Source organism: Meriones unguiculatus, chromosome 3 (assembly GCF_030254825.1).
Source record: "Meriones unguiculatus strain TT.TT164.6M chromosome 3, Bangor_MerUng_6.1, whole genome shotgun sequence".
NCBI lineage: Eukaryota > Metazoa > Chordata > Mammalia > Rodentia > Muridae > Meriones > Meriones unguiculatus.
In genome coordinates, this window is record NC_083351.1 from 74,212,274 (window position 1) to 74,225,356 (window position 13,083).

Here is a 13,083-nt window from a genome sequence, read left to right on the forward strand (position 1 = left end):
TGGCATACATGATTCCAGTACTCTGGGAGGCAGATGCAGGTGGATCTCTGTGGGTTTAAGTCTAGCCTGGTCTACAAAGTGAGTCCAGGACAGCCAAGACTACACAGAGAAATCCTGTCAAGAAAGAAAGAAAAAAGACCTCAAATTCCTGGCCAGGTTGAGAACCAGACAAGAAGGGGCATGGCCACTTCCTTTTAGGTCTGGGCATCACTTCAACTCCAGTCAATCTTGACATAGCAATCAGGGTCTAAAAGATAAGAGTCCCAAGCCAGGGAGACAGTGAGCGGATAAAGTGCTCATAATGCAAGCAGGAGGACCTGAGTTCAAATCCTCAGAAGCTATGTAAAAGCGAGACATAGTCTGTAATCCCACTGCTCCTATAGCAAGATGGGAGTCAGGGACTGCGAGCTCACCAGTCAGCTAGCCTGGTGAACACAATGGCATGGAAAGTTGTCCTCTAATCTCCATGTGTCATGGCACACATGTGCCTACACTCACACACGCAAATACACATAAGCACACTCCCATCTAAAAGGTAACTTTTAATATGATCAGCTCTTTAGGCAGAAAGGTCTTGGTCAACTGTGAAGTATTACAAGAATGTGGCTTACTCCTGTTCCTACCCCTGTAGTTATGAGGGTCGACAGATCACCTGGGTTCAGGTCATTCAGACAACAGTCTACCGGGTCCTAAGAAACTGGTTCTGGGCTCTCAGACACAGAGGGTAAGGAACCCAGCTATAAGGCAGTCTCCTTCCTTGTGTACTGTTTCCAGAATCCGGCTAAGTGCCTGCATCTCCTTCTCCAGTTACTCCAGCACAGTGTGTGGTGACATTAAGCCCCAAGAATGATGTCATGCTGTCACATTTCATTTCTCAGGACTTAGTGATGCAGAGAGTAGGGGCTGGGCCTCCCTCCCCACAGTGCACATTAGCTGTGTTTCCTTGTCTGGGCTGACAATGTTTGGGAGAGTCCCTAAGCTTATAATGATAAGCCCCAGACAAGGCAGAAACGCAGGGAAAACATAAACCCGATCCTTCCCCCGGATTACGCTGTGTAACTTCATTGTCCAGTGTTGGCCTCTAACTGCCAATACTAAATGTTATGGATTAATTTTGAATAACGACATCTTAAAGAAGCAGTGAATAAAGCAGACATTTATTTTCGTGATTATAACACTTGAAATGCGGCAGGAAATCCACGTGTGGAGGCTCCCTCCTGTGACCTCAGCAACTGGGATATAGGGGCAGGAGGAGCTGGAGGTCAAGGCCATCCTTGGCTACAATGTTGTTTCCAGGACAGTTAGAGCTCAAATGAGACCTTGTCTCAAAACAGATACAAAGTAAAATTAAAAATAAACTATTGCAGGAGATAGTGGTCTAGTGTCCCCTCCCCCAGTCCCACCTCCATCCCCCAGTTATTTTAGTATTTAATTACAAAGACTACACAGGAAGTCCAAATGTTTCACCAGAGTAGCCCCTCAGGGAGGTGGCTAAATCCTGTCACGTGCCACGCCTCGCACAGCCTCATACTTCAGGTAGCAAAGAAGGGCTGTAGGCGTGGGACAGCCGGCCTGGGCTGACAGCGGAGATGAGAGTGACCCTCTTCAGCTGGCACTGGCACCGGCGGGCGGCGATGCAGACAGGCCTACTCTTCAGTCGCCCCTTCCAGGACGTGCTTAAAGGAGAAGGGGGAGAACTTGGAGCCTGCCCCCTCGTAGAACTTGTTCTGAAATTCCACCCTGTGAAGATGGGGGAAAGCAAAAGAAGTAGATTGAAATGTCAGAGGCTGCCAGGTAGAGCAAGGCGCAGAGCACCATGGGAATCAGATGACCTTTTAAGCCTCCCTCTAACCTCCCTCCTCTCTTCCTCAGGCTTCCCAGGCCACAGCACACACCTCCCCCACATCATGAACTTCTGCGGTTCCTTCCTGTCGGTCCCCTCTGTGCACTATCTGATAATCACAGTACATGTGGCAACAGCTCTTCCTTCACGCAGTTTCGAGCTGTTTCCAATCTCCACCCTGACCACCAGGTGTGGGGTCCACGCTAGCACAGAGTGAACAGAAGCTCAGCCTGTTTCTCTCTCACACACATACTATATCCCACTGCAGATTCCCCTCCATCCTCTCCTCCCACGCCTCCCCCCATCCACTTCTCCATTTCCCTTCAGAAAAGGGCAGGCCTCCCAGGAATATCAACCAAATGTGGCATATCAAGTTACAATAAGACTAGCCTGTATTTTTGTTTAATTTACTTCATAACCAATGTCACCCATGAGCATTTCTGTTTTGTGATGTTAGAGTGGCAAATACCTCATGTAGTAGGGGGAAATGTTAGCATGGAGACAGGAGATGCTCCGATTCTCTCCACTCAGGATGTAAACATAAAAATGTTTCCTAGGGCTGGAGAGATGGCTCAGCGTTTAAAAGCACTGGCTGCTCTTCAGGAGGGCCTGGGTTTGATTCCCAGTACCCACACGGCAGCTCACAAGTTTATATGACTCCAGTCCCAACATATCTGATGCAGTAGTCTGGCCTCCACAGACACTGCACATGCAGGCAAAACACTCATGCACATAAAATGAAAAAGAAACGAAGTTTCCTAACACTAGTAGCCCCAGTGTGTGCTGAGAATGGTCAGGGTGGCTCTAACAACACAGCACCCCAATCTAGTGTCACCAGCAGTCTCTGGGTTCATCTTTGGATGTCAAGGGCTTCCCGGGGTACCCTCTGTTTCCTCTGGAGGTTCAGTGGCTTGTTCTACTGCTGCAGCTCCTGCCCTCAGCAAACACGACAGCCAAGCACCCCCAGCCACAGGCTCTCTACAACCCTGTTTCAGATCTGTCAGCTGACTTATTTTGAAGCCAGAGGTAATAAGAAGAAAACACTGAGAGCGAATGAAAGCTACATTCCAGGGCAGCCAGCATAGCTGCATACTTGTGAACATATGTTACACCATGCATTCTACAGAAACAGATGGCTAAACTGACGTTCCAAAAATGTAGCTACCTTGTGGCTCTGGTCAGCCAGCCGGCCCTGCTGCCGGCCCTTCCCCAACAGCCCAGAGCCCCCAGGGGACCAGCTCACCAGTGCAGCCGGAGGGCGTGCAGAAAGGCTGAGAGCCCCTCCATGATGAGCAGGATGGCGACCGTGAGGACGGCGAAGAAGGCGAAAATGATGAAGACCCCAATGAGCCCTCCCCAGCCTTGAAGGCGAAGGCCGACACTCATCACCATGGTCCAGAGCACCTCAGACAGCTCTGTGGGAACAAGCGGGACATCCTCAGCCACCAGGGGTGTCTGCTCAATACACGTCACCCTCATCACCTCAGATCAGAAGGTACCTCTGAGATCATGCAGGAGCTTGTCTGCCACAGCTTTGATCACAGTGGCTGGGCTTCCAACAAGAGCAACTAGGTAAATAGTCAGTGGAACACTGATTGCCAAGGAAAACAAGCCAGCTAGAGCTATGGGCAGTAAAAGGAACAAATCTGAAGAACAAGATAGGCACAAAAATGCTAAACCCAAAAGAATGCATAAAGCATAGTTTGTTTGTAGCCCTCTCTAGGTTCCTATGTTGAGATCTGAAGCTTCACTGTCACAGTATATGGAGACAAGGACTTGGGGGGGTAATTAGAAATATGAGAGTGGCCCCTTTGCTACGGGATTAGGGAATTTAAGGGCTTATTCATTCACATGTCTCAGCTCTCACTCCCCCACACCTCTATGTGAGGATGTTAGAAAGTGGGCTTTCACCTGAGCCCAACCACACTGTCAGCTTCCAGTCTCAAACTCCCAGCCTCCAGAGCATTAAGAAAATCAGGTTTGGCTGAAGCCACCCAGCCATTTTGCCAGGCCAGGCCCACGCGAAGATTCTAGTCACATAAATTCAGAAGCCTGGAAACTAGTAAGTTGCAAGAGGACTAGAAAGACACCAAGGAAACACCTATTAAACAGTCATTTTCTGGCAAACATACTACAAATGACCCGGAGAATGCACTCTCACTTATGAGTACAGTAAGCCTGTTCTGTGGGTGGTACAATCGCCAGCCCCTGGCCCCCCACTCCCGAGGTGTACACTCACCTGCATGAGCCAAGCTGAGGGCCCAGAGCCGAAGGTACGAGGCTGTGTTGGAGATGCATCCCAGGCAGTACTCAATGGTATGGATGGCTTGGTGGACAAAGATGTCTCCAAAGTTAAACTGTGACAGAACATTTGCTGTCTTACTTCATTAAGTTCCTTCTCTCCCTTCTCTCTTCCTTTTACAGTGAGAAGGTTAAAATCTAATTTTCTTTTTATTACAGTAATAACTACATATTTACAGGGAACAATATATTTCAATGCATGTAATAAATATGCGTCATATCAGAGTAATTGGGGGCTTTAAGCTCCTGTCTTTCAGTTAGTTACAAACTATATCATAGATTGCCATCAGCCACAGTCACCCTGGGGCAGGATGGAAAGGGCAGTTATGGGGCATGGAAGGGAAAGGAGTCCCTCACCCAGCAAGAGTCAAGAATTCTACCAATATTTGCTTATCAGCTGCAAACCTGCAATTTTCCAGAAATCTCACCAGAAAACCCATCTACAGCAAACGGCGTGCAATCCTCGTGGCTTATTAGTTATAGAATCCTCCAACTCAGCTTTGGAGCTACTCTGCAATCTCACCAGAAAGGCAGGATTGGAGTAAAAGGTGCCAGGAACCCTTTAAAATACAACCTGTGAGCCACCAAAATTGTATGTACGGCCAGTGCAAACAGCTGTTAATTGTGACTCTCCCTCGAAACACCCACACCCGCACTTGGAATGGCTTATTCTCTCCCTAAGGGTCTGCTTCTCTTAGCTCCTGTGCTTAAACTCCATGTTAAAAATGTCTCTCCTTTGAGAAGCCCATTGATAATCTTGAGTATGCTTTAATCTTCCCCTGAGCCCTTTCTTTCTGTTTTCATAAACTGCAACTAGGCTTCATACTGGCTCATTCTGGAATTCTTTTCTGTGTCAAATTCAAGGACGGGTCTCCTCAGGCTGCCGTGGGTAACAGAGTAGAACGGCATCTCATCAGGGTCCTTGCTCTCGCTGGCTGGCAACCCCGTAGCTGGGGAGCACTAGATCTTAGCCTTGCTCCCTGTGATCCAGTTCCCATTATCCATCTTCCCTCTGTGCTATTATAGGAAAAGGATCATGCCTGATACACAGGTAATTGAGGGATGGGTTTTAGGAAACTTCTAGCCTAACTTGGGGAGGTACACATTAATTTACTTGAGGAAATAGAAGGAGTATATGACACCATTTTCTAGCAACACCTGAAAGAAACTGTAAGAACTGGGCTGAGGAGAGGAGGTGGATTTATGCTGAGGCATGAAGCATGGGTAAAGATGGGGAAATGTAGTTTCCAAAAGGAAACTGACCCTGGAAGAAAAAATCCAGGTGGTTTGCACTATTGCTGAGTCCAATGTCAGAAGGAAAATCAATCTCTCGGAAATCAGGGCTTGTTTAGGTGAGAAACAGCACACAGAGTGTGGGTGGTGATGGGGAAGGTGAGATGAGGAAGAGGCAAAAGAGCAGCTAGAAGTCAACAATAAGCCAGAAGGAGTGGCTGAGTAGAAGGAGACAGAAAGAATGGAAACATGGCTAAGGATTAGTCTAGAGGCACAATGGATCAGACAGCTCCCCAGGGGATAAGACCAGCAATGCAGGAAGGAGGAGAGTGGCTGGGAGACACCTTTCTGCCGACTTGGGAGCAACAAGTGTGAGCATCCCTCAGGAAGCTCACACCTTAGTAGAGAGAATATGCAAAAAGGCAGCTGCCACACCACAGCATGGAGACCAGATGATGCACAGAGGACTGAGGGATTATAAGGAAGGCCTCCTACCCAGCCGGCATCAGGGTACCCAGCCAGCGTCAGGGTCAGACAGGACTCTGAGGTGCTCGAACCTAAGTAGCTGTCAAGGATGGCACTGACATGGAGAATTAGAGGAGAGGGTGGCTGGCTTACAAAGGCTGAGCTTGGGTGACAGTGAGCTACACAAGAAGAAGCATCCCATAGGGAGTTCTTGACATGGGACTAGGGCTTAGAAGAAAAGACCAAACTGGAAATGGATCCCTAGGATCTTGTAGATCTACAGGTGAGATCACAGAAGCAGAAATAGAGGTCAGTAGATCTCTCTATGCTGGAGGTCACAGAAAGAGGAGCTTCCAGTTTTGGTTTCCCATTCTCTCTATTCAAGTATGAGAAACACTGAAACAAAGTGAAGAGGCTGGAGAAGTCACAGCTGCAGTCAGGGAAGCCTGGATGGAGAGAGCATCTGAGAAGGAGCGGGGCTGTGGTCAAGCACTTTGGGGATATGGAAAAAAGACAAAAACTAATGCCTCTCAACTCAGAGAGGGGAGCCAGTTACAAGGTAAAGCAGGCTGTGTAGGGAGAGTGAGTGGGCAGAATCAAGGAGTACGAAGAGTTCGTTCCTGGATTCCAGGAAATAATGTCTGGATCCTCAGCCTTCCCCAGGGAGTATGTGTGTTACTCACAGCGGATCCCTGAGGATGTGCACGCACCAGAAAGTCCACCTATGTGGTCAGAGAGCTGGGATGGTTCTCCAGGGCCAGAAGGCAACTGGAGGTCGCACCTCATCAATCATGTTGCATAGACAATGCAACCCCAGGAAAAACTGGGGCACTGGGCTTCCTGGGCTAGCCGCATCCAGTGTGTATACGGCCCCACATCAATACTGGGGCAGTAATGTGACCTTACGGGCACAAAAGCTGCATACTCGGGACCCTCCCATTCATAATTGTGCTCCATGGGCTTCTGCCTTTGGCAGGTTCTGACTTGCATCCTCTTGCTATTTAAAAAAAAAAAATCACTATTGTATAGAATGCTCTATAAATTGTTCTACAGATGACCGAATCTGAATGCATTCAAAGAATTCAGCTACTTCGTGGCTAGCTGGTCTGCAGTGGTAGCAGTTCTGGAGAGTCCCAATCCTATACTTGGTATGTCAGTAGATGTGGTACCACGGGGGTGAGGGGATCGTGCCTTTGACCTTGGATTTAGCTAACTCCTGTTGATGAGATGAGAACCACATTTGGAGGGAAGAAGGGCCAGGTCTGTTTGCCTGGGAGGGGAGACCTGTGCATAGTTATACCCAGAGGGGAAAGGTCTACGAATGGAGATTAAAGTTGTCCAAACAAGATAACCAGCTCGTGAGGGAGGTGGTGAAACCTACCTACAATTGATGGAGAGCAGAAGAACAGGAAAGAAGCCATCCTCAGCAGACTGGGACTTGAATCCCAAACCTTACAGGATGGCTATTAAAACATCCTAGCAATCCTGACGAGGAGGCAGTATCAATTGCCACTACCCTAGGCTACGCTCTCTGCACATGGAATCTCATAGGGGAAATGTCCCATGACTCAGATTTTCCATTAATTATAACTGGCCATCCACTCACTTAATAAAAACCCTTGTTACTAATTAGCCCCACGCATGGAGCCACTTGTAACATCTCTGACCCTCCAAGAACCCAGTTCCCTCTCCAGAGTTAGAATAACACGCCAGCTCAAATCTCTGGGCAGGAGTGTGGCTGACTTCCATGGTCATTTAAAAAAGAGCAGCTAAGGTGTCTTCTAGGGAAATGCCCCTACTGGGTGAGGCAGGGAAGGATGAGAGGACATGAATTCACATAGGAACAGAGAAGGGCATAAATGAGGAAACCGGGTCAAGACAGGGCAGGGGCAGAGAACAAAGAGACCGTAGAGCCAGATAGATTAGGTTGGAGAAAAGGGTGGGGACTCAGAAATCCACTTCTTATTTTAATACCTCAAGCTAGATACAAGCTGTGGCACCACAGATGGTACCAGTACCAGGCTCATTAAGAGCTGCTGATGCTTGGGGATGAGACTCTCATCTGAAGGGACCCTCTAGGGAGGATAGACTGGGTGGAACCAGTCTATAAAGATAACGGAGTAGTTGGCCAAATTCACTGTTAACTACCTGTCCTGATCCACTTAGATCTCCCCCTTCCCTGGGCTTTCTGAAACCTGCTGACTCAGGAGCATCAAGGCTGAGACTGACAGAGGCCTCCAGACCCTCCAGCTCATGCCTGAGATCATTCAGGAAGGACGGTGTCCGCAACCTTGTGACTGTAAAGGTTATATCCCAATTCTAGACTCTATGCAAACTGACTGGAAGCCTTTGGTGCTCCGGTCTCACGCACCTCCTCGTCGTGGTCGCCCTTCGCCCCTTGGGCACCTGCAGTCTTCTTAACCGCGGTGCTCGAGTGGCCACCCTCCATGTCATCCACAGTATCCTCATGGATCGTGAAAGAATGCAGCTGTCGGCAAGCAAGGAGAGGAAGACAGCATTGAGCCTGGCCTCCGAGTTATTAAAGTATTTACGAAATAAAGGCCCTCATTCAATGCTAGCCATGTGTCTCTCATCTATCATGCTCTGATTATTTGGCTGTCTTGCTACATCATTCTCTTTCTCCAGAAACCACATACATGAAAGTTGAGGTTAACATCCACCTTACGTTTTAGAAGAGTAGAATTTAATGCTCCAGCCATTTAAAGCATTTGCAATCTTCACAGTCCACTGTATCTTCTGCACTAACAGAAGAAGGCAGAGAGCATCCCACTGCAGTTGGACTCCAGTGTGCCCCAGGAGGTAAATCTCCCTACAGACTATTTGTTTTAGGTTACGGTGCTCCCTGGGTACACCGGTGCTCAAGGCAGGTGAGACAAAAGAAAGAAATTGATTCAAACTGATAATTAACAGTAGGAGAAAGTTATTTATAAGTTAAAAATGGTTTGTTTGAATTTGCCTGCTATGGGGGTTTCCTAAGATAGTCTACAGCAACATGGGATAAAATAACAACCTTAAAAATTTCATGAAGGTGCTCGCTTCGGCAGCACATATACTAAAATTGGAACGATACAGAGAAGATTAGCATGGCCCCTGCGCAAGGATGACACGCAAATTCGTGAAGTGTGCCATATTTGTACTCCTGATGAGACCTAACAGACTAGGATCAGAAGGAAGAAAAAGAAACCCTCCCCTACCAGTGGACTTGGGGAGGGGAGTGTGTGGAGAAAGGGGAGGAAGGGAGAGATTGGGAGGGGAGGAGGGAGGTAACTAGAGGGGGGATACAAAGTAAATAAAGTGTAATTAAAAATAAAAAAAATAATTCAGAAAAAAAATTCATGAAGAATAACTTTTAATACCTTTTTCAAAAATACGTGCCTCTAATCTTAGCACGAGGGAGGCAGAGACAGGAGGATTGCTTTGAGTTGAGGCTAGCCTGGACTACATAATAAATACCAGACAAGTCAATGCTAAATAGTGAGACTCTTTAAAAAACAAAAAATAAAGTATAAAATCCCCCCATGTCTAAACAATAAAACAAACAGTCTGGATGCTTATAAATCTTCAGTGACAACTGGATAGGACACACACAGCCTGTTCACAGTCTGAAAAACTCAAGACTCACAGTGTTTAGAAAATGGAGGATCGCTGTGCTGGAAGTAAAGGGGTCCCTGTCTATTGAGGGAGACACTCTTGAGGCAAGCCTCACCCCCAAGACCTCCTCAAAGCCTTGCAGGGAAGCCCCCCACTCTGTCCCCACCCGAGACTTTCGTTTCTAGAAGAGCGTGCTATGATCCATTGTGGGCAAACTAAAAGCCAGCACTTACCTGAGATTTCTGGTGCTTGGCTCTGAGAATAAATGGCTTAATCAGAAGCATCCAGGGCACAGAGACCAACGCTATAATGACAAGGAAAGTTTGGACTTCTTGCTGCAAGATCAAAATGGTGACCAGTCACTAAGATGACCACAGAGTACTCTTCACATGCACATGGGGTTTCTCATGCTCGAGGGACCAAGGCGGGCACTTCAGCAGCCCTCTGAGCCACCTAAAGGGTTCCAACTGTTCATTGTCACACATTCCTAGTGTAGACAGAGAAATGACTATCCTGTGGTGCTCTGTGTCCAAGGAAAGATAGAAACCACTTCTGTGTTGCTTACTCTCCATGTAGCACTTGTAATATTCTCACACCACATAGAGCCAGTCTTTAGAGGACATCCTCAAGGGACACACTATGAAGACAACTCTGTGCTTCCCTCATCCTTTAACTCTGCTCCATGACACAGTTACCCTGGACCCAGAAGAAAATCGGCAGGCGACATGACTCCAAGCACGCCTCTGCTGAGACCAACCAAGCCTTGGTCATTTTATATTCAATCAGTAATTACACATTTCCAGTGTGAGGTAATTATTTGTGTTCCCTCACTCTCTCATCCTCCCTCCCTTTCTCTCCACTCCCCCCACACCCTCACCTGGCTTTCTGCCTCGCATCCCCCCATGGGTTGGGATATCCACTACACACTCAGAGCCCAGTTTCTCATGGCTCCTCCTTTGATGGCTGCTGTGACCCAAGAGGAATCCCCAGCTTCCTGTTTCCTTTGAGCCCCCCTCCCCTTTTTATACATTCCTCATCCACATTTTCCAGTTCTGAGGAATGATGCAGATGCCATTGTGGAAAGAGGGGAAGGGGTCCTGACTGCGGCAGGGCTAAGGAAATGCAGCCGTGAGCCTTTCTGTTTCCTGCTCTCACGAGCTCGTCAGGAGATGGCGATGGTGGTAACACAGTCTACCCAGTGGGAACATTTTATCTGCTTGAACTCCTACTCTCCATTTTACACACCCAAAAGAGGGAAGAATCAAGTGTCCCCACCCTGAATCTACCCAGCGAAGCCCTTACACATGAAGCAACTTCACAGACCTCCTGCCCCCAGATGACATACAAAGCACCTGGCAAGGAGAGTGTATGCACCTGTACGCAAACAGGGCCAGAACAAAGCTGAGTGAAGCCTTCAGTGACTACCATGTCTTCTACCATGTAACCCTAGACTGTGTCAACATAATTAATCCTCATAGTTGGCCTTGGGGAAAGCAACCAATTCCCTGCAATGCTTTTGAATACAACAAGAAGTTGGAAAGCCACGTACTGCAATGTCTGGCACCTCTTCCACACTAAGTGAGGGCCTGACCTCTCTACAAGCAGTTAATACTGGAAATACTGGAAATGGTGATTTACATAGCGTTTCCATTGCACTGGATGCCAAAGTGGCAGGAGAGCTGGGCATGGTGGCCTTTAATCCCACCACTCGGGAGGCAGAGGAAAATAAATCTCTAAAGCCAATGACTACAAGAAAGAGCTTGTTACTTGGCTACTCTAGGGCCAGTGTCTACAAGAAAGGGTTTGTTTGGGAAATCCAAATAAATGTTCACTCTGACGCCAGCATGGAATAAATGACCCTTTAAAAGACACTCCCTTTGTGCCAGCTCAGGGCTGTCATGTGTGTTTAAGAGTCAGACACAACCCTCCCACCACCACCACCAAGGGAGGAACAGCCTTGCTAGGCCACAGAGGAGGACATTGCAGCCAGTCCTGCAGATACCTGATAAGCTAGGGTCAGATGGAAGGGGAGGAGGACCTCTCCTAGCAGTGGACTTAGAAAGGGACAGGGAGGAGAAAAAGGAGGGAGGGCGGGATTGGGAGGGAATGAAGGAGGGGCTATGGCTGGATACAAAGTAAATAACCTGTGATTAATATTAAAAAAAATAAAAATTTAAAAAAAAAGAGTCAGACACAAAAGGGCCCTCTGAGATATGTTTCTTCTCTGATTATTATCTAAAACCAGTTCTCTTGCAAAAGCCTTATCAGGAAGTAGGTTTTCGTTTTGCTTGCTGCCTCTGGAGGGAAGGGAACACAGCTAGAAGCCAGGAAAAAGGCTCAAAGTCAACTAGGACATCTAGTGAAGGCAGTCCCTGGCAGAGGATGCTTCCATGGAAGAGCATGTGTGATCCCAGCTGTAGAACTTGGTCCAGAGGAATCAGGACAGAATTACAAAAACCCGCCCTCTAACTTCATTAGCTAGCTCATCTGGGTGTGAGACCAGGGTAAAAGAATTATGCATTCTTTTGCATCCAATCCCAAGGGAGCATTTCTAGTTTCAACGACAAAAAAAAAAAAAAAAAAAATACAGTTTATGGGGAGAAGGAACATGCTGGAGGAGGAGCAATGAGGAAGGAAGACAAATGGGAGCAAAGTACAATGACACAAGTGTGTGATGATGCCTTGATGAAACTCATGACTTTATATGTTCACCTAAACACTAAGATACCGAACAAATAGTAAGATACACTCAACCATCGGTCTCTGCAAGTTCCACATATGCATATCCAGCCAATCAAAAACTTTTCTTCTTCCCCCCCAACCCCAAGAAAGGGTTGTTTATCTGTATAGCCTTGGCTGTCCTGTACTCACTTTGTAGACCAGGCTGGCCTGGAACTCACAGAGATCCGACTGCCTCTGCCTCCCAAATTGATGAGATCACAGGCGTGTGCTACTGCACTCAGCTCAATAAAAACACCTCATCTGGGGCATGGTGGCACACACCTTTAATCCCAGTACTTGGGAGGCAGAGGCAGGTGGATCTCTGTAAGTTTGAGGGCAGCCTGGTCTACAGAGAGAGTTCCAGGATTGCACAGAGAAACCCTGTCTCAAAAAAGAAAAAAACAAAAAAACCTCTCTGTACTGAACACATAGAAGACCTTCTTCTAGCCATTACATGCCTAGAAAATGGTGTCATGGTGATTTACATAGCATTTACATTGCACTGAATGCCAAAGTGATCCAGAGAACAGCTAAAGAACTTGGGACTAAAGAGCTGGGCCTGGTGGCCTTTAACCCCACCACTCGGGAGGCAGAGGAAAGTAAATATCTGTGAGTTCGAGGCCAGCCTGGTCTACAAAGTGAGTTCCAGGATAGCCAGCCACACACAAGAGATTGGAGCATCTGTGGATTGGAGTTTCTACAGGCAGATTTATAGATTGTGTCCCGGAACAATCTGCCGAAGATTCCCAGAGGCAGCTGTTAGGCTGATAAAGAGGCTAAAGAAAATAGGAAAGCTCAGAGTGGGAGTAAAGTCCAACTGTTAGAACATATATCCATTGAAGAACAGAAAATGGTAGGGGTTGGTGGGAGGTCTAGCTGACATTGGGAACCATGGGGTAGCAAGAGCC

General features: G+C 47.5%; 1 protein-coding gene and 1 non-coding gene across 3 annotated transcripts in view; one reads left to right on the forward strand and one right to left on the reverse strand.

Moving 5' to 3' along the window:
* Window positions 1–1,141: 1,141 nt before the first annotated feature.
* Window positions 1,142–13,083, reverse strand: part of Atp6v0a4 (ATPase H+ transporting V0 subunit a4) — an 86,429-nt gene continuing 74,487 nt past the window's right edge. For both annotated transcript variants that reach the window (XM_060380205.1, XM_060380206.1), the window contains exons 17-21: window positions 9,688–9,789; window positions 8,214–8,330; window positions 4,083–4,200; window positions 3,087–3,258; window positions 1,142–1,740 (exon numbers count right to left, since the gene is read on the reverse strand). In XM_060380205.1, coding sequence (XP_060236188.1) covers window positions 1,647–1,740; window positions 3,087–3,258; window positions 4,083–4,200; window positions 8,214–8,330; window positions 9,688–9,789 — 603 coding nt within the window. In that variant the 3' untranslated portion in view covers window positions 1,142–1,646. The remainder of the gene's footprint in view (window positions 1,741–3,086; window positions 3,259–4,082; window positions 4,201–8,213; window positions 8,331–9,687; window positions 9,790–13,083) is intronic.
* LOC132653433 (U6 spliceosomal RNA) lies at window positions 8,892–8,998 on the forward strand. The gene has a single exon (XR_009591172.1). It is a non-coding gene; the product is annotated as a U6 spliceosomal RNA (small nuclear RNA).